At 40.6% G+C, this 22,143-nt stretch overlaps 1 protein-coding gene across 1 annotated transcript in view; it reads left to right on the top strand.

Annotated features, from left to right (window-relative positions):
- The first annotated feature begins 13,788 nt into the window (after window positions 1–13,788).
- Window positions 13,789–22,143, top strand: part of kl-2 (dynein heavy chain 2, axonemal kl-2) — a 45,699-nt gene continuing 37,344 nt past the window's right edge. Inside the window, exons 1-2 of the mRNA XM_070998027.1 lie at window positions 13,789–13,826; window positions 14,533–14,976. Of these exons, the coding sequence (XP_070854128.1) occupies window positions 13,789–13,826; window positions 14,533–14,976 (482 nt within the window). The remainder of the gene's footprint in view (window positions 13,827–14,532; window positions 14,977–22,143) is intronic.

Below are 22,143 nucleotides of genomic sequence, written 5' to 3'. Positions count from 1 at the left end.
ACTTTCAAGTTTGATAAGTTATTTGTGATAAGTTCTCCATTTAGTGTAAATCCAATTATGGCAAATCTTGGTTTTTCGCGGTTACCCGACAATTTCACATTCCAGCTGTGTTGACTTCCATACCCCAATTTGGGGTTAACATATGAATCCCAACTCCGGAATGCGATTGGTAGGTTTACACCACTTTTAATAATATCGTACATCTTAATTTTTGCAAAATCGCTCGGAGTTACATGGGGATTTTTCCAGGTTATATTCGTCATTTCCAACTTAAAAGTTTGTTCATTTCTGGTTTGTTCAAACACATCACCATGATTCTTAGTTAGCATCAACACTAGTTCATGTTTACAATTTAACAAAACTTTTTTATAATCTTCAGCAAATCCCAATAAATTTTTTAATGGTACAGAAAAGTTAAAGTGGGGTCCGGTAGATATTTCATCCCCACTGCTCCATCCGGAATTTAATAGATTTTGACTTTGAAGATTATCCAGAGATATAAAATATTTTAGGGTAGTACTCATATTGATGGACATGGACTTGACACATTGGACACGTTGTGTTTAGTTGTTATCTAGCAGTATTTTGATGCTTACTTTCTCTTTAGTCTTGTTTTTGGGATGGTTACTTTGTGTATGGTACCTGTAAAGTACTTGCTTTTGGATGATTACTTTTTGTATAGTATCTGTAAAGTACTTGGTTTTAGATGGTAACTAACTGTTAACAAGTGTTATGAGTTGTTATAGTTTCTGGTTAAGAATTATCAAAGCATACAAACCAACTTACCGTGATCTATAATTACCTGACCATCATTAAAGTCACATGCCCAAGACCTAAGGAGCAGGCCGTCTGATAAGTTCATACATCTCAAGACCATTGATAAGGGATGATGTTCCGACCGTGCACCAACTCGGAAGTAGCCGACGTACCTCATTGAACAAAATACTTTCCCTTCATCCGTACTTGTAGTTTTAATTACAGTCAGAAAGAAATTTTGTAGGATCATTTAATTTTATTTTATTTAATTTATTATTGTAAACATATTTCATTTAATTCATAATTAAATATATATTATATATATTTTTATATAATTAATTTTCTGACTCCTCCTTCTGTAAAAAACGCATATTTTCGCTTGCTTCCCATAGATAGATGTAAAATAATTCTTACAAATTAATGTTTCTCAGATGTTGGATTATTCTTAAACCATTCATTTGTTCAGTCAGAAACAAATTTTATAGGATTATTTAATATTATTTTATTATTGTAAACATATTTCATTTAATTCACAACTAAATATATATTATATATATTTTAAATATTTAATTTTCTGACTCCTCCCTCTGTAAGAAATAAATGGGTTGTTAACCTTCGTTCCAAACGCATATTTTCGCTTGGTTCCCATAGATAGATGTAAAATAATTCTTACAATTTAATGTTTCTCAGATGTTGGATTATTCTTAAACCATTCATTTGTTCAGTCAGAAACAAATTTTATAGGATTATTTAATATTATTTTATTATTGTAAACATATTTCATTTAATTCACAACTAAATATATATTGTATGTATTTTAAATATTTAATTTTCTGACTCCTCCCTCTGTAAAAAATAAATGGGTTGTTAACCTTCGTTCCAAACGCATATTTTCGCTTGGTTCCCATAGATAGATGTAAAATAATTCTTACAATTTAATGTTTCTCAGATGTTGGATTATTCTTAAACCATTCATTTGTTCAGTCAGAAACAAATTTTATAGGATTATTTAATATTACTTGGTCCAAGGAACTTGTGAGATGGTTCCGAGGACGCCTAGCTGGAGGCGACCAAGCGGGTCGCAGGTTGCGGATAGCGAACGTCCTGTAAGGTCAGCTGTGAATAGCAGTAGGCTAGGTCAAACGGATTCCGCCAGACCGAAACCTCTGCAATAAACAGCCCCATTCATTTGTTCAGTCAGAAACAAATGTTATAGGATCATTTAATATTATTTTATTATTGTAAACATATTTCATTTAATTCATAATTAAATATATATTATATATATTTTTATATAATTAATTTTCTGACTCCTCCCTCTGTAAGAAATATATGGGTTGTTAACCTTCGGTCCAAACGCATATTTTCGGTTGGTTCCCATAGATAGATGTAAAATTGTTCTCACAATTTAATATTTCTCAGATGTTGAATTATTTTTAAAGCATTCATTTGTTCCATCCCATAATAATATTGTAATATATTTCGAAAGTCTCGTTAGTTAGCATAGGAGCGTCTTTCAATTTAATTTCTGATTCAAGTTTATGATAGAGGTTTTGGGACCTGGTAATATCGGTTCTTGTTGTCAACTATTTTTCTAGTTCTAGTTTTCTAATTCTATTCTATTTGTATACTATTTGTATGAGTAAGGCATCATTGTCTAAGATTCTGAATAAGTTTAATAAGCTCTTTAATTACAATACTGATTAGCTGGTTACTATATATTTAGTAGATGTATACAAGTTGTTTAGTATCTGGTTTCTAAATGTTTAATAGATGTATATAAGTTGTTTACTAGATGTATACAAGTGGTTTACTAGCTGTTTAGTATCTGGCTACTATATATTTAGTAGATGTATACAAGTTGTTTAGTATCTGGTTACTATATATTTAGTAGATGTATACAAGTTGTTTAGTATCTGGTTTCTACATGTTTAATAGATGTATACAAGTTGTTTACTAGATGTATACAAGTTGTTTACTAGCTGTTTAGTATTTGGTTACTATATATTTAGTAGATGTGTACAAGTTGTTTAGTATCTGGTTACAATATATTTAGTAGATGTATGCAAGTTGTTTAGTATCTGGTTTCTATATGTTTAGTAGATGTATACAAGTTGTTTACTAGATGTATACAAGTTGTTTACTAGCTGTTTAGTATCTGGTTTCTATATGATTAGTAGATGTATACAAGTTGTTTAATAGATGTATACAAGTTGTTTACTAGCTGTTTAGTATCTGGTTTATATATCTTTAATACCTGTTTACTTGATGTTTACTATTTATTATTAGCTGGTTACTAGTTGCTATTAACGTCTACGAGCTTTTATAGTCTTTTGTTAAGAATGATCAAAAAATCTTGATCACTAGACGACTTTCAATGTGAAGTAAAAACTTACACTCTGATTTTTAATGTGTTTGCTATGAAGAAAGAAGAAATAATGCAAATCCAAATTATCTCAAGATTGATATATAAATCTTAGAGGAACATGTCCGATTATGTTGGGGGAAGATGTATCCTGTGATTGTAAAACTAATTAAGAAATAAATTGTTCACAAGTTGTCTAAAAGCTGTGTAGAAGCTGTTTTGATAAACAATTTTGATTCATAATGACAGATATTAAGAATATATAATAATATCATCCACTTTAACTAGTATGTTGTTAAAATAAAACATTTCCATTTTTCATGTTCTTTCATCTTATGTAGGTATAATAAATGTAATCTTAACTACGATAGCTAGCCTTACATCCCATAACTATAGTTATTAGCTACAATAAAATGTCTAGAAAGAACAAAATATATGAATGTCAAAAAACGATTTAAAACTAACTATATTTGGGAAAGTAATTGAAATCGCTCCGGCGTAATACAATAAAAAACAAAAAACACTGTGATTATCCCATTTTCTGTCACCATAACAAATGAGTATACTCACACCTAAATGACCAATTGTATCCTTTGTCCAAAATGTCTGTGACTTTCACTTATAAATTTGTCACCGATAATTTAAATCCCATTAAGCAAACCACCCATTGCTAACCGTGCCATAACCCCAGAGTCAAGTTTGTTACCTACAATAAACACAGGTTATGGTGTAAAGGATTGCTAAAATGCCTCGACGCAGGCGCAAAGGTCAAGGCAATGGAAAAAATTCATGGAATATTATCCCTTCATAAAAAATGTCATAAAAAATATAATAAGGAAAGTATTTTTTATTTGCGAACCATTTATAACTGAGTAACGGGTATCTGATAGTCGAGGTACTCGACTATAGCGTTCTTCCTTGTTTTCTAATAGAGCCATCATATGATTTTGCTTTGCTAAATACAAACGATGGAGAAAACAGTTTTCCACAAACTCGAAAGTATCTAAGGACAATTACAAGCGGAAAACAAATTATTTGTAAAGGTGTGGAAAAGAAACGATTTCTACAGAAGTTTTTTGGGAGTCGTCAGCTCATTAATATCGAGGAAATGGGCTGTCCGTCATTAAACAGGTTTAAAGGAAACCGGTTTCCCTATTGTGAAACACACCTTAAGGGCGGGGTTTGTGCTCTAAACAATGCATACATTATTTTGACATTTTTTAAAAGTAGCTCCAAAACAATAAAATAATTGTTATACATCATTTTAAAGTTGAGACTAGATGTGTAAAGACCTACAAGAAAATAGAATTAACAAAATGAAATTTCATGAGGAAATTGAACAATTTATTGAACAATTTAAAGGAGAGATAACTGGTCAGCATTTTCAATATCTTCTAAACACAAAATCTATGTTCATGAATCGAGGTGGACATGATCTCAAAACTACGAATTATGGTGAACACTTTACATTTTGTAATCCAGAAATGACGTCGGAAACGTGCGCCTGCTTCTTCTATGCAAGTCGCCGGAATCAAAGCAGAAAATTAATTTCTATGTATAACAAAAATGTTCGCAATACCAAAATAAATGAATAAATGTATTATTATGCTACAAAATAAACTTCTGACTTTTTATTTCGAGTTAAAATTACAGGTACGGAGAATGGAAAATATTTCCTTGACTGAGATATGTCGGCTACTTGCGAGTTGTTGCGCGGTCGTGATTTCAACCCCTATTATGGGAACGTCGTATGAGGTCGTTGGCGTGAGGCCCATGATCTTGTCAATGAGCGTGCGCCTTCTGGGTTGTGCATGTGTCCCTTTTATTGCGGTCAGGTAATTGACAGGTGCGCATGTTCGGGTAGCTCTTGCTTGAATCCCTTTTATGACATGTTTATGACCCATTTGTGGAAAGGAGAGAATCTTAGACAATTTACCAGTTAAACGTTCTGGGGCGGAAACAAAAATGTGTATTTGAAAATATTCCACATCTGAGAATCATTAACTTGTGAGATTTATTTTATTGGGGTTCTTTTGATTTCTAAATTAGTTTTACAATCATAGGAAACATTATTCCCCAACATGATCGGACATGTTCCTCTAAGATAACCATCTTTGAATACTTTGGGTGTGCGACCTTTCACACGTGCACAGCAACACCTGTGATAATGAGGCAAAAGGGTACGTGATCACACCTTTCCCCAACATGATCGGATATGTTCCTCTAAGATAACAACCTTTGGATACTATGGTTGTGCGACCTTTCTCACGTGCACCTTTCTCACCTGACTATTAATTGCACATAATGAGGGGAAGGATACATGATCAATATTGTCACATGGGGATGTGGGGGCGATGGGGGCAATTAAGTATACTCTTTATAGACATGATCGTGACATTTTTATGACTTCAAAGCCCATTAAAATCAGTTAATTTATTGGATTATGCTAATTGTCCCAGAACCCGCATACGTTAATGAGGGGGGAGGGGGAGTTGCCTATCTAAGACAGATGCGAGTTTTGCAGAGAGGACATCGAATTTTTAAGCCATACTGTTAAATCAAAGGTCTTCAGCCAAGTCAAAAGAAAGTGGACGTAATCTGAAAGATTAAATTTGTAACAAAAAAGAAAGAGATTCAAAGTTTTCTAGGAATCGCTGGTTACTTGAGGCTCTACATAAAAGACTACTCTAAGATTGCACAGCCTTTAATAAAATTATTAAGAAAAATGCTTGTCAGGGCGGTGGTGGCTTCATCGATGAAATTGAAGAAAAATCCCAACAACGAAGGCTTGAAAATCACAGGAGTATTTTCTTGTTTTGATATGCTCGAAATGGTAAAAACGATATTTCGGTAATCTCATTTTTACATTAAATTTTTTTTGGATCAATCGATAGGTATTGACGAGACCAATACATTTCAGTTACAATTTTTTATCTATCATGAAAACTGTGGGCGTAACAGATTTGGGCGGTTTGTGGGCGTTAGAGTGGGCGTAGCAAACTTTTTTTTGGGTCAATCGATAGGTATTGATGAGAACAATACATTTCAGTTAATATTTTTATTCTTGCAGCAAAACTGTAGGATCCACAGTTTTGGGCGGTTTGTGGGCGTAAGAGTGGGCGTTGCACATTGCTGAAACAAGCTTGTGCTGCGTAAGAAGCTCAGGAATCTGCACGCCAAAACTCAATAGCCTAGCTCTTATAGTTTCCGAGATCTCAGCGTTCATCCGGACAGACGGACAGACCGACATGGCTAGATCGACTCGGCTAGTGATCCTGATCGAGAATATATACACTTTATGGGGTCGGAAACGCTTCCTTCTGCCTGTTACATACTTTCCGACGAATCTAGTATACCCTTTTGCTCTACTAGTAACGGGTATAACTACTAGAAAATAGAGAAAATACCAACCGATCCGGCTAGGAAAAAGTCAAAAGGAGGCGAGGGCTTCCTGGGGCTCTCTCGGCTCTGGTACCTCGTGGCGAACGGTCGCGCACGCCGACAAAAGAAAACAAAGAATCACGTGGGAAAGAAAACGCGGTCGGTAGAAAAAAAGTTTAGTGAACCAGTGTAATCGGCGCTGTGAAACCCAAGAACAATTAAACACGATGAATAAAAATGAGTGAACTTATACGAAAGGAAACGACAAGCCGGGTTGATATACATATTGGTTTTTGCCCCCACCCGCACCCCTTTGTTTTCCAATTGGAAGCGGTAAAATAATTTACCGCTATATATATATATAAGTTGTCCCGATCTTCTGAATTTTATCCACTAACCTAATTGCGCAGTGTGGCGGAAGACCCCCTCACTCTCCTGCTTAATTACCCCCCCCCCCCCCCCCCACGAGGTGGTAGATCCCTTCGTGTCCTATTAGCTCCCACCACGGGGCGGAAGATCCTCTCGTGTGTCCTACCCCAATAGGCCCCCCTCCACCACGAGGTGGTTGATCCCTTCGGGTCCTACTAACTCCCACCACGGGGCGGAAGATCCCCTCGTGTGTCCTCCCCTGATACCCTACCGCGAAGTGGTAGATCCCTTCGTGTCCTACTAATTCAACATCGTAGCCGAATGGCAGAACCTTCCGACTTTAACTAATCAAATTTGCTTTAGCCGGCCAACCACGACAGAATCTGGCTGCGGCCTCGCCCAAAGGTTCAGCCCGTAGGATTCTTGGCCTCACGAGCCTCATACCTCGGCCACGTACCATAAAACCCGGCTGCGGCCTTGCCCGAAGGTCCAGCCCGTGGAATTTTCCGTCATGAAAGGAGTATGCGTTCTGATGTTACCGTAACCTCGTAGGTCCTGGAACCCCCCCAAACTTACAAATTTCCATACAAATATGGACCGCTCTAATGTACAGTGTACTTATGTGGGGTTCAAACAGCGGAATAACGATGCGGGCCATCAGATACCCTTTACTCAGCTAAAGGGACCAAAGGGAAATAGAGATATTCAAGCAGCAAGGCGAGATTGAAATGCGCCACCTACCCGCGATCTCAATATATGCTTATTTGGGCGGTAGACAGATTCAAGCGTTATGGACGTTAGAGTGGGCGTTGCAAACTTTTTTTGGGTCAATCGATACGTATTGATTTCGGAGTTAGATGAACGCGACAAGGTTAGAGTAGGTTAGGTAGGAGTGGTTGAGGATTAGATACTAATCCCCACACTTAGGCCACATTGGCCCCTTGTGGTACCACATGATCTCTGATTAGATCCTTTTCCCTATCTCATGGGTTATTTGCTTACGCCCTGAATGGCCGCAAGGTTCGGAAGTGTTTGGGGTTTGAAAGCGCTTTAGGTTATGCGCTGGGCAGAAGCATAGGAGGTGTTCGATGCTCTCCTCTTCGTCTATCTGTTTGCAGCTGCGGCAGAAGTCGTGGTAACTGAGTCCCAGCCTGAGCGCATGAGTCCCTATAAGGGACCCGTGAGGGCATTTAGGAGAGTGGAGATGTCCTCCCTGGTACATTGTAGGAGAGTTTTTGTTCTTTTCGAGCCGCAGTTTGGCCATGTGGGTCTAGAATTGTGGCATGTTGAGATTGAGTTCCAACGGTTATTGGAAAGTGTGTACAGTCTCTGCCTGAGATGGAGCTTGCAGGTAGCCATGGGCATACCCACCGTGTCCTTATCGCGAAGGCTGTCGGCGGTTGTCCCCTGTCTTCCTAGCTCGTCTGCTATGCAGTTGCCCTCAATAATGCGGTGTCCAGGCACCCAGATGAGGTTGATTCTCAGATGAGTGGCCATTTCGTTAAGAGATTTGAGGCATTCAGAGATGGATTTTGAGTTCGCTGTGTAGGAGTCGCGGGCCCTGAGGGCTGCTTGACTATCCGAGAAGATGAAAGTATCTATGTCATGATGTACTGACGTGTCCAGGTGGGTCATGGCTTCCTGAATTGCCATGACTACCGCTTGGAAAACACTACAGTGGTGTGGTAGGCGGAATGAGACTTTTATGTCTAGTTCGGGGGAGAAGACTCCCCCACCTGTTTGGGAGTTAAGCTTGGAGCCGTATGTGTATATGTTGACAGCGTTTTCGAGTTGGTGTGGGAGGTTGTCCGAGTCTGTACGGGTGGGTATGAAGATCTTGTATCTTCTTTCGAAGTTGACTATGGGTATAGCAAAGTCTGTACTGCGTGGTAAAGATGTATGTTTTGAAAGGATGTTGGAGTGACCCGTAGAGCGCTTCTTTGGATCTTGTGAAGGATCCGGAGGTTGCAATTCTTTTCTAGGGAAGGCCACCATACGATGTTTCCGTAGAGGAGAATGGGCCTGACTATTGCAGTGTATAGCCAGTGAACTATCATGGGGAGAAACCCCACTTCCTCCCTATGGCTTTTTTACAAGCGAAGAGGGCTATGGCCGCTTTGCGTGTGCGATCTAGGATCTTGTCTGTCCTGAGAAGCTTTTTAGGATGACACCTAGGTACTTTGCTCGGTTATGCGCGTTTGGTGTAGTTTTGGGAGAATTAGATTTGGTATACTTCCTTGTAAAGAGAACTAGCTCGGTCTTTTCTGGGTTAACTCCCAGTCCACAGATAGCCGTCCACCCTGAGAGGGTGGATAAGGCTATCTCCGTTAGATTGCAAAGAGTTTGCGGGAATTTGCCCTGCAGTAGGATAACCACGTCGTCCGCGTAGGCTACCACTTTAGTGCCCGCCTCTTCTAGAAGTGATATCAGTTTGTTGACCACTAAAACCCATAGAAGAGGTGAGAATACGCCCCCTTGTGGGGTTCCTCTGCTGAAATTCCTGGTCGAGTGGGCGGATCCCATAGTACACTACTCTGCTGGTTAGCATGAGGACTCATGTGTATGAGTCCCACTATGGGCCGCTCAATGCCCAATTCAGTCAGAGCCCCAGTAATCGCCGTTGGGGTGACGTTGTTAAAGGCGCCTTCTACGTCTAGAAAGGCTGCCAGAGAGTATTCCTTATACTGGACACTAGGGAGTGAGGGCGGTATCTGTTGATCTGCCCTTACGGTACGCGTGTTGTGCGTCAGAGAGTAGGCTTTAGTCGATGGTTAGCCTGATATGGGTGTCAATTAGCCTTTCCAGGGTCTTCAACAAGAAGGAAGAGTGACTAATTGGGCTGAAGTCCTTTGGGTTGGTGTGGGAGGGTTTGCCGGCTTTCGGTGTAAAAATTACCTTAACGTCCAGCCACCTTGTTGGAATATGGTTTAGAGCAAGGCAGCCGTGGAAGATGGCTGTCAGCCAGGGTAGGGAAATATCTAGTGTCTGTACTCTGGTCGTCTAAGTTTTCCTCTATGCAGAGGTCGTCCACTACATGTGTGTTTTTAAAGAAGTGGGTGTCTAACAGTAGTTCAAGGCTTTCCTGACTGTTTTCCCTCCAGCTGTCAGCATTGGTTTTTAGATAGCCAATGGTTGCTGGAGATTTTGCTAAAATTCTTCTGAGTCTGGATGCTTCCGCAGTAGATTCTATGCTACTGCAGAAATTAGCCCAAGCTCTTCGTTTCTATATTCTACTTTCCTTTTTGTATAGGCTTAGTTTTGTATGTATATTCAAGGAAGATTCGCTATTGTTGTATTTCGCTCTACTAAAGTAAGTTCTACACTCTCTTTTAAGGTTCGCCAGGGTTGCGTTCCCAATGGGGGTTTGTGCTTTGCTTTGACTGTTCTGCTTGTGCAAGCGCTTTTTAAGGCCTCACCGCAGATATCAGTAAAAGTGTTAACTAGGTTATCTAATTTTTGACCGTTTCGTATGTGCTTCGGTGGAGCGTGTAGGTTCCTGTTGAGGAGATTTTTTTCAGTATCCCCAGTTGGTTAATCTTAGATTAGTAATGTTCTCGGCGGGAGGACAGTCTAGAGTTATTGTAAATTCTATGTATCGGTGGTCTGAGAATGAGTGCTCGATCCCCACCTTCCACGCTTCTAGCTGGTTAAGTAGGGGATCAGATATTAGTGTAATGTCTAAGAATTTCCCTCCTATTTCTAAAGATGAAAGTTGGGTCATTACCTTTGTTGCAGATGAATAGATTTGATTGAAGGAGATAGTCGTAGAGTAACTCACCCCTTTCGTTTGTGTTTGTACTTCCCCACTGAGTGTGGTGTGAGTTAGCGTCCCCACCCAGGATGAGTTCCTTAGACGAGTGTGGATGTATGAGTTGTTGTGTAGTGATGTTTGGTAGTGGCCCTTCGTAGTCGTGAGCCAGATAGAATGATGCTATGGTGTGATGAGTATTTTCGTTTAGCTCCAGTCTGACCGCGGTGAGGTCGCCTGCGCTAAACTGTGGAATGAGAAATGTGTTAAAGTGTGTCTTTGTAAGAATGAAGGTTCTGGTTTTACCCTTATCCTTGGTGTAAAATAGCTTGTATAGGGGGTTGATAAGCCACAGATATTGTTACCAACAATCCATGGCTCTTGAATGAGGACTTCGTCTATGTTGTCTTTGGGACCGTGGTCGGGCTGGGTACCCTCCGCTTCCTCCGCTATGTCCTGGAGAACAGTGCGCACTGGTCGGGTTATGTCCTAAGTGCACAGCTGCTTCAGGCTCTCTGTCAGCTCCGAGTCGGTTGACACGTAGCCGGTGAGGGTGGCCTCCTCATGCTCCAATTCGTCGACGCTCGGGGGTTCGTACGACGCACAGGCAGCCAGGTTGTCTGCCGCTAGCTTATCTGTGTCATAGCTGCGTAGTTGCACCATGTCGAACCCGTAGTTCACCCGGTTTTGTTGGGCTGCGAGGGGTTCCAAGAGGATTACCACGTTCATGGTGACGCGCTCGGCTTTTTCCACCTTGACCACCTTCCAACCGTCTGTTGGGACCTTCGGGTTGAACCTTGGGTTCCGACGGCAGCCACACTCTCGCTCTCGGTCGAGACGGGATGTCTGCGGCCTCGCAAACTGCCAGCTTGGCCCCGGGGTAGACCTCGGCGACCTTGTTTATGGCCGCCTTGTAAAGTGCTGCCGATCTCTCGTCTTTAAAGGCGATCAAATTAACGTTGCCCTGGTACCACCCTGCATCTGTGCAATCGGGTGGCGGACCTGGGTTCTCGTCCCGTCTAACCAGACCCCATTGGTTCCTTGGGATCCTTCCGCCTTCATCACTCTGGTCGATGACTTCAATGATCTTCCGATCCTTTACTACTTCAGCAAAGGATCTCGACCATGTGCCGTCTCTGGCCATCTTGCTCGCTGGTTGAGTTGGCTCCATCGACCTTTTTCGCTTGTTGCTGTTGCTGGTGGTCATAGCGATGTCAAAGTCTGGGATTACCGCCTTTGCCCAGGCTATGTCCTCTTTGATTTTTAGGTAATCCAATTTTGACGTTTGATCCTCACGTATCGGGTTGGTGGCCAGCCGTTTGAGGATCCTAAAAGCTTTCTTACGTTCAAGAGGTCCTGCCTGGTTAGGTGGTCTTCCTGTCGTCGTTGGTTACGACTTCCGACTTTTTGAGAGTGTCGGGCTCTTTTTTGTTGTTGGTATCTTTTTTTTGTTGTTAGTTATTAAGCTCTCCATATTTATTCCCACGAGCTGCGGAGAAGGGACAGGTCCACCCGGGCAAAGATCCGCTGTATCCGGGTAAGTCTGACCTAGAACAGGCGGTCGCCACTTGCCTGAGCTCACCGTTTGAGACTGAGTTTTTTGGTAACTCGGGCTCCCAGCCAGATTGACTCTCGGCACGGTACGAGTTACACCCTAGTCCACCCCGGGGTGAGATGAGTTGTGTGGGTAGGGAAGAGGTAGGTTCAAAGAGTGTGGGAACGGGGTATGTGTGAGCTATTTGTCGGAGGCGGCAGCACAAGCGCGACGTCGCTGACTGTCCGGGGCTACTTATTTACGCTTCATGTTGGGGGCTTATTCGTAGCTACCCTGGAGAACCAGGGCGCTCGCTATCCGCAACCTGCGACCACTTCGGTAGCCTTTAGCTCGGCGCCCTTCGATCCATCCCAATAGTTTTTTGGCCGAATGATGAACGCGACAAACTGAGGAAGGAAGTAAGAGAGAACATTCAGATATCCAAGCGGAAAACAAGAAAGCTTTTGGTGCTAAAAGAAAGGTAAAAAAGAAGTTCCATTTAAACGATTTGGTAGCCATTAAGCTCACCCAGTATGGTACTGGTTTGAAATTGAAATGAAAGTACCTAGGGCCACGCCCTCTTCAACGCCCACAAACCACCTACAATCCTAAAAAAGTCGAAAATTTGAACGTGGATATCTCGATAGGTATTGATGACACCAATACATTTCAGTTAAAACTTTTTTATCTAGCATGAAAATTGTGGGCGCCACAGGCTTACGGAGTTTGTGGGCGTTACAGTGGGCGTGGCATATTCGCGTAACAAACTTGCGCTGCGTACAAGGCTACGGAATCTAGATCTGAAATCCCAATTCTTTATCTTTTATAGTTTCTGAGATAGCCGCGTTTAAGTGTACGAAGAAGTTGTGGGCGTTAATGTGGGCGACGCAAACTTTTTAAATCGATATGTACTGATTGGGACAATACATTTCATTTCAAACTTTTATTCTAGCATCAAAACTGTAGGAGCCACAGTTTTGGGTGGTTTGTGGGCGTCAGAGTGGGCGTGGCACCCTGCTGAATCAAACCTACACTGCGCAAGAAGCTCAGGAATCTGCACACCAAATTTCAATAGCCTAGCTCTTCTTGTTTCCGACATCTTCCGAGTTATTGTTACACTGGGAAAATATAACTGCTTAAGCCTAGCTAAACTAAAGCGCTTCAAAGCGGAGCTGAGACTTCGTGGAGAGTTGGAGTGGGAGGGAAGTGCGATGGAGTTGTGGACATCTCTCCAAAAACAAAACCACCTTATGGCGTAAACAGCATTTTAGGCGCTGAAATTACACAGCAAACTGTCGATTAAAGAGGTAAGATTCAAGTAATTTATGAGTGTATTTAGGCAGAAGCCTCTTAGTTCTGCCAGAAACGGTCTAAGGCCTATGAAACGTCAAGAAAATTTCACTGCAGTATTTCCGAATTACGAATGTAGTAAGGATTTCTAATGTAAATTAGCTGAGTTTTGTGATACTATTAAAGTTGAAAAGCTACACGAATTGCACAGATAGGAAGTTCGTTGATAACTTTTGTGTTTTTTTTAGGTCTGGAAGTGAAAACAAATGGGTTTTTATAAAATATCTTTTAACATCTGCGAAAAATTAACTTGAGAGAAATATTTCACATCTTTCTATGGGAGACATGCGGGAATCTTCGTTTGGAGTGAAGGAGAATTATCGGTATATTATCATATTTCCAGAAGTTGGTAAAAGCTTACCGAAATGAATCACTCAAATAAGAGCAATCTATATGTGCATGATCGGAACATGCTAATGACATTTGGGGGGCCAGACGCATTTTATAACTACGCCAAGGCGCGTCCAACCTGACGTTGTTTTACATATACTATTCGGAATATAAGTATATAAATATCAGAATTTTAGTTCAAATTTTAAAAATTTGTTAAAAGCTAATAATAAACATCTTGGAAAATTATATGATTTGTCAGAAAGTATGTAACAGGCAGAATAATAAACATCTTGCAAAATTATAAGATTTGTATGAAAGTATGTAACAGACAGAAGAAATCGTTTCCGGGTCAGGATCAGATCATAACAGCCGAGTCGATCTAGCCATGTTCGTCTCTTTGTCTGTCCGTATGAACACTGATATCTCAGAAACCATACGAGATATAATGTTGGGATCAGGCATGCAGGGCTTTCTACGCAGCGAAAGCATCTCGGCAAGCCCATATTTTAATTGGTTGCCCGTCTACATGCCAAAAGTAATTCGAATCGGACCACTCATTAAAAGAGTATAACCAATAGTTAAGAATTTAATCGGCATGCAACCCAGCGTTTATTCCTCTATCCATATATATCTCGCACTCGTTTAGCTGAGTAATGGTACATTTGTACATTTTTTATTTTTTAACTTTATTTTCAGAAATCCCAAAATTGCGTTAAAATTTCTTAAAATTATAGCACTTAAGGTTGAGGATTGCTTTAATTTTGAAGAAAGCCTTATGCGTGATCTGGCAGTGTTTAATGTTAACCAACCTGAGAGCATTGATCTCCGAAAACTAGACTCTGAAGTAAAAATTGTGCAGATCATATGGCAACTAATACTTGATTGGCAAACCAACTGGGAAGGATGGAAAAAAGGAAATTTTTGGAAAATGAATATAAATGAAATGGAAGATACGGCTCTAAGTTTATATAAGGAATTTAGTGTTTTAAATAAAAAATTTTATGACCGTCATTGGGAGATGCTTGAGACTACCACGAAAAATTTGGATAGTTTTCGGAGGACCTTGCCCTTAATTACAGCCTTAAAGAACCCATGCATGCGTGAGCGCCACTGGAATAGTGTTCGTGATGTAATCCAAGTGTAAGTAAAACTTATAAGTAAAAGTTTTTGACAAAATGACTGGATTTTTTTTAAACCCTAAAAATAATGTAGCTAAAAATTAGATTTCCATAATATTAACGAGTTAAATTTATCTTTGGCCTTTACACATAGGCCAAGTGTACAATGTCCTACACTATGATATTATTATGTGTTTTGAAGATGCATATTATAGTATTTTCACATATCGAATGCACACTGTACTTCGTGTTATGCAATCGTACTATTACAAGCACATTGTAGCACTTGTACACAGTATGTATAAACAAATCCAAGTCAAGGGCCTAATCAGAAGACCACCCTTGAGTCCACTCCTGGACTGAATTAGAAGAACACCCTTGAGTACACCCTTGAATGGACTGCTGATTCGGCATATCTGGCACGCGCAACGGCTCTGTCAACATGTCAACATAGTACCTCTTCTCTGCCGCGCCGACTCTTTGCCGGCCTTTACTTGTATATACATTTATGCATAAGCACTGATCGCTCCTCTGCTGGTGTCACTGGCGGCGCAGCTGTGCTCTTTTTAGCTATACGAACAATTATAAAAGAATTAAATTAAATTATTTAATAAACTGAGATCAAAAAAACAAGTAATTTTTACTAAAATACAACAAAATAAAAAAAAGTTATTTTCTACATTGGAATATAAAATATATTTTTCTACAATATGTAGTGTTAATAAAATTTCGATAAGGCATAGTCAATATAATATATATATTACTTATTAATTAATGGACCAATATTAAATAAAACAGAATTTATAATTCAAAAAACTAAAAATATTTCGCTGTGTAAACATCCGTTTATATTTAACATTTTTATAAAATCAAGCCCACATTTTAAATTGAATTTTATGATGAAATTGTGCTCCAAATACCCGATATATTCGGGCTAAAATCAGAGAAGACAAGTACAAATAAGTTGTGGAACTAAGAACTCAGATTCAAAAACAACAAACCAACCCATATTAAAAATAAGGAAGAACGCTATAGTAGTGTACCTCGATTATCAGATACCCGTTACTCAGCTAAAGGAACCAAAGGGAGATGGAGATATGCAAGCAGCAAAGCGGCATTCTAATGCGCCACATACGCGTTATCTCAATATATGGTTATGTGGGCGGCAGAAAGATTTGATCGGTTTGTGGGCGTTAGAGTGGACATGGCAAACTTTTCTTGGGTCAATCGATAGGTATTGACGATTAGGCCGGATGGAAACTATCCTCCTTTTCTTGCTGGCCTAGAGACTTAGACAAGATCAAATCAATACAAGGTTTAACGGCGGTTGCCATAGTTATTTTGCTGCACAGAGAAAATAACGGAACAAAATCCGTTTGATATTGTCTCCTCAATTTTCACATATCACCTTTTACATATCAAATTGAAAAGAATTCATATCAATATCATATTTCTAATTGATGATATGATTTTGCAGCATTTTAATATAAATTCGTATTAATTATACCCGTTACTCGTAGAGTAAAAGGGTATACTAGATTCGTCGGAAAGTATGTAACAGGCAGAAGGAAGCGTTTCCGACCCCATAAAGTATATATATTCTTGATCAGGATCACTAGCCGAGTCGATCTAGCCATGTCCGTCTGTCCGTCTGTCCGTCTGTCCGTCTGACCGTCTGTCCGTCTGTCCGTCTGTCTGTCCGGATGAACGCTGAGATCTCGGAAACTATGAGAGCTAGGCTATTGAGATTTGGCGTACAGATTCCTGAGCTTCTTACGCAGCGCAAGTTTGTTTCAGTAGACTGCCACGCCCACTCTAACGCCCACAAACCGCCCAAAACTGAAACTCCTACAGTTTTGATGCTAGATAGAAAATTTTATTTGAAATGTATTGTTCTCATCAATACCTATCGATTGACCTAAAAAAAGTTTGCCACGCCCACTTAAACGCCCACAAACCGCGAAAACCTGTGACGCCCACAATTTGGATGCTAGATAAAAAATTTTAACTGAAATGTATTGGTGTCGTCAATACCTATCGATTGATCAAAAAATAAATTTGACACGCCCACTCTAACGCCCATAACGCTTAAATCTGTCTACCGCCGGTAGGTGGCGCATTTTAATTTCGCTTTGCTGCTTGCATATCTCCATTTCCCTTTGAGTAACGGGTATCTGATAGTCGAGGTACTCGACTATAGCGTTCTTCCTTGTTTTATATGTTTTTCATATCAAACGTAACATTGAAAAGTCTTCGAAAAAAAAGTATGAATGTGCTTTCGAATTTTTTGTGTATTTATGGTGTATAGTATGGTACTAAAGATATTTGTTTGACTGGATTGGTATAACATTCGACGAAATGTGAAATTGTACAAAAGTGAAACACTTACACATGTTGACTATTATACCCGTTACTCGTAGAGTAAAAGGGTATACTAGATTCGTCGGAAAGTATGTAACAGGCAGAAGGAAGCGTCCGTCTGTCCGTCTGTCTGTCCGTCCGGATGAACGCTGACATCTCGGAAACTATAAGAGCTAGGCTATTAAGATTTGGCGTGCAGATTTCTGAGCTTCTTACGCAGCGCAAGTTTGTTTCAGCGAAGTGCCACGCCCACTCTAACGCCCACAAACCGCCCAAAACTGTGGCTCCTACAGTTTTAATCCTTGAATAAAAATTTTAACTAAACTGTATTGTTCTCATCAATACCTATCGATTGACTCAAAAAAAGGATGCTACGCCCTCTTTAACGCCCAAAAACCGCACAAACCTGTGACGCACACAATTTTCATGCTAGATACAAAATTTTAACTGAAATGTATTGGTCTCGATTGATCCAAAAAAAAATTAGCCACGCCCACTCTAACGACCATAACGCTTAAATCTGTCTACCGCCGGTAGGTGGCGCATTTCAATCTCGCTTTGCTGCTTGCATCCATTTCCCTTTGGTCCCATTAGCTGAGTAACGGGTATCTGATAGTCGAGGTACTCGACTATAGCGTTCTTCCTTGTTATACCCGTTACTCGTAGAGTAAAAGGGTATACTAGATTCGTCGAAAGTATGTAACAGGCAGAAGGAAGCGTTTCCGACCCCATAAAGTATATATATTCTTGATCAGGATCACTAGCCGAGTCGATCTAGCCATGTCCGTCTGTCCGTCTGTCTGTCCGGATGAACGCTGAGATCTCGGAAACTATGAGAGCTAGGCTATTGAGATTTGGCGTACAGATTCCTGAGCTTCTTACGCAGCGCAAGTTTGTTTCAGTAGACTGCCACGACCACTATAACGTTAGAGTGGGCGTGGCTAATTTTTTTTTTGGATCAATTGCTTGGTATTGATGACACCAATATATTTCAGTTAAAATTTTTTATCTAGCATGAAAAAAGTGGGCGCCACAGGCTTGGGCGGTTTGTGGGCGTTAGAGTGGGCGTGGGTCAATCGGTAGGTATTGACGAGAACAATACATTTCAGTTTAAATTTTTATTCTAGCATCAAAACTGTAGGAGTCACAGCTTTGGGCGGTTTGAAGCACACTTGCGCTGCGCAGGAATCTCAGGAATATGCATGCCTAATCCCAGTATTGTAGCTTGTATAGTTTCCGAGATCTCAGCGTTCATACGGACAGACGGACAGTGATTCTGATCAAGAATATATATACTTTATGGGGTCGGAAACGCTTCCTTCTGCCTGTTACATACTTTCCGACGAATCTAGTATATCCTATTACTCTACGAGTAACGGGTATAAAAATTAAGGTATTTTCGACACAAAAGGGACTGACAATAATGGCATCAGGAAGAAGCGATTGGTGATCGACTTCAGAAAACTGAACGAGCGAACAATCGCCGATCGCTATCCCATGCCAAGTACACCCATGATTCTAGCGAACTTGGGAGAAGCCAAATTCTTTAATACCCGAGGAAAAAAAAACGGTAGTATTTTCCAAAGAGCCATCGATGATGTGGTGGGGGAAGAAATTGGCAAAATATGTTATAAAAGATAAAGTTAGGGCAATGTAAGAGTTCCCCGAACCAAAAAATCTCTTTAGCCTCAAGTCTTTTCTTCTGGCAAGCTATTACAGAAGCTTCGTGAAATATTTTGCCTCTATTGCTAGACCTCTAACAGCCATTCGCAAAGGGAAAAACGGAACTGTCAGCAAGAATATGTCAAAAAAGTGGCTGTTAGGTTCGATGAAACCCAGCGAAACGCATTCGACCATCCTCGAAATATCTTGGCATCAGAAGATGTCTTATGGACATACCCAGATTTTAAGCTACCGTTTGACTTAACCACCGAAGCCTTAGCGAGTGGAATAAGTGCGGTATTATCTCAAAACAAGAGACCGGTTACCATGATTTCGCGTACGCTAAAAGACTGCGAACTGAACTACGCCACCAAGGAAAGAGAATTGTTGGCGATAGTCTGGGCAATAGGCATACTCAAGAACTACCTGTAAGGTCGCTTTCTCTCTCATACACCACTGAAACTACTAAGAAACCCCTAAACTGCTCCAGAAACCAATTCATTTTGAAAGAAGCAAGAAGCGTTTTCGGCAATAGAACTCGCCACATTATTAACTTTAATAACAAAGACTTGCTCGTTGAATCAGTTAAAGAGATTATCAACGCTAATATTGTGGCTCGCATTCAACATGCCTTAAGGCAGGAGTTCCCTGCAACAATGTTCTGGCATTGTAAAAACTTCGTCAGCGATATTACCAATGCCAATAAACAGCTTAAGCACAATCGCGCCCATTGGACTGCGCAGGAGAACGCAAAACAAATTCTCCGGGATTACTACTTCCTGAACATGTCAAATCTAGGTAGCGAAGTTTGATCGGCACCCAAAAGGCAGGAGTTAGGAAGCACCCCAATTCCTTCACATGGAAATGCTACACATCGAAATTTTTTCTACTGACAAAAAAAATCTTCCTAATTTGCATTGATAAGTTCTCAAAATTTCCCATCGAACAGCCCTTATCTTCTAGAGCAATAATAGATGTACGGGACCCTATACTCCAATTGGTAAACTTCTACCAAAACATTAAAACTATCTATTGTTGGGGCTTCCTTCAATTCTGAAACAATTATAGCATCGATGTAGTTAATGCGCCATCGCTACACAGTAGCTCCAACGGCCAAGTGGAGAGATTCCACAGTACCATGGCGGAAAAAGCCAGACGCCTCAAAATCTTTAAAAAAAATTGACGACACCGTGGAACTGATTCTGCGAGCTACTGTAGAATACAATAGATCGCTACATTCAGTCACGGAATGTAGGCCAGTAGAAGCTATGCAATGAAGTCAAGAGGGCACTTAAAACTAACATTGATAAGGCGCAACAGACTAACCTCGACAGAGTTAACCCTTCAAGACAAAACAGAGTCTGTGAAGTTGGGCAAAAAGTTCACTTGCGTAACAACAAGAGACTAGGAAATAAGTTGACGTCTCTCTATTCAGAAGAGCGCGTAGAAGCAGATCTGTTCTTATTAGGGGGAGGGTGGTCCATAAGGACAACATCAGATAAACACCTCACCATCCGTGTTCGCCCTTATGTTAAAGAAATTCAATACTGCTGCCATTTCCACAGGCTCGCCGCTATATTCGTCGTACTGCTGTCCACCGCGAACGCGAGGATCACCGAATTCTCACACGCATAGTACATCCCGGTACTGACCGGAAAGTTTCTAGTATGGGATCAATATGGCCTGGTTATGTACTCCACTAATTCGTACGAGTTCTCCAGCATAATTAACTAAACGGTCAGAATTCTTGAGCTATTTACACAGTTCCAGATGAGGAAGTTACTGGAAGTCGACATCAACCACGCCCAGAACATGCTGGATGATTTAACCATACACCATACGATGGCCAGGAGCTTAGATTTCCTGGACTCAGCACTTAAGGTCGTGACGCCTGACGCGGATGACTTCTATAGGATTAGAACAAAGCATCGTTAATTGAGGCAAACAATATACAGGTTGTAATAAACACAGAAACACAGAGACACATTAATCTCCTCACAAACACAGTAAACAAAATTCTTAAGGAAAAAATGGGCGGGTTAGTTGACTCCGGCCACTTATTCGAAACACTTCTTGCCAGAACTACAAAGGTAAAGGAGGGCCGAAAGCTATTGCCGGCTTGGCAGGTCGTTGCGTTGTAGACTGGATCGGCTGGAAACCCAAGTCAAGCCTCTTGCGAGGCGATTGCGGTGCACAGAGACTCCGAGATACGTTACATCGTTGGCTTGGGGACTCTGGGAATTATTTGCCTGTTGAGAGTAAACGTTATGTGTTTACATTTTTTTTCATTTATTTTTATCCGCCAATCAGATAGCCATCTCTCTCCTACGGAGTGGTTTGCTAGCTGTGTTGTGGCTCGGCCAGTGTGTTTTGATTTTGTGCATAAGCACGTTCGATGCTATAATAGGCTTCGACTCGCTAACGCGTGCAGGGGTGGCATTGGAAATGTTAATTTTACCAAAATTGACGACACAGTGGTGCCATGTTTGGCGAAAGCCGAAAAAATCAAAAAAATTATTCTAAAACAAGGAAGAACGCTATAGTCGACTACCTCGACTATCAGATACCCGTTACTCTGCTAATGGGACCAAAGGGAAATGGAGATATGCAAGCAGCAAAGCGAGATTGAAATGCGTTATGGGCGTTAGAGTGGGCGAGGCAAATTTTTTTTTGGATCAATCGATAGGTATTGACGACACCAATAGATTTCAGTTAAAATTTAGTATCTAGCATAAAATTATGGGCGCCACAGGCTTGGGCGGTTTGTGGGCGTTAGAGTGGGCGTGGCAAACTTTTTTTTGGGTCAATAGGTAGGTATTGACGAGAACAATACATTTCAGTTTAAATTTTTATTCTAGCATCAAAACTGTAGGAGCCACAGTTTTGGGCGGTTTGATGCAAACTTGCGCTGCGCAGGAATCTCAGGAATCTGCATGCCTAATCCCAGTATTGTAGCTTGTATAGTTTCAAGAATGTATATACTTTATGGGGTCGGAAACGCTTCCTTCTGCCTGTTACATACTTTCCGACGAATCTAGTGTATCCTATTACTCTACGAGTAACGGGTATAAAAATTAAGGTATTTTCGACACAAAAGGGACTGACAATAATGGCATCAGGAAGAAGCGATTGGTGATCGACTTCAGAAAACTGAACGAGCGAACAA

The sequence above is a fragment of the Drosophila suzukii genome, chromosome Y (assembly GCF_043229965.1).
Source record: "Drosophila suzukii chromosome Y, CBGP_Dsuzu_IsoJpt1.0, whole genome shotgun sequence".
In the NCBI taxonomy this organism is placed as follows: domain Eukaryota; kingdom Metazoa; phylum Arthropoda; class Insecta; order Diptera; family Drosophilidae; genus Drosophila; species Drosophila suzukii.
This window is presented reverse-complemented; position numbering and strand designations above follow the sequence as displayed.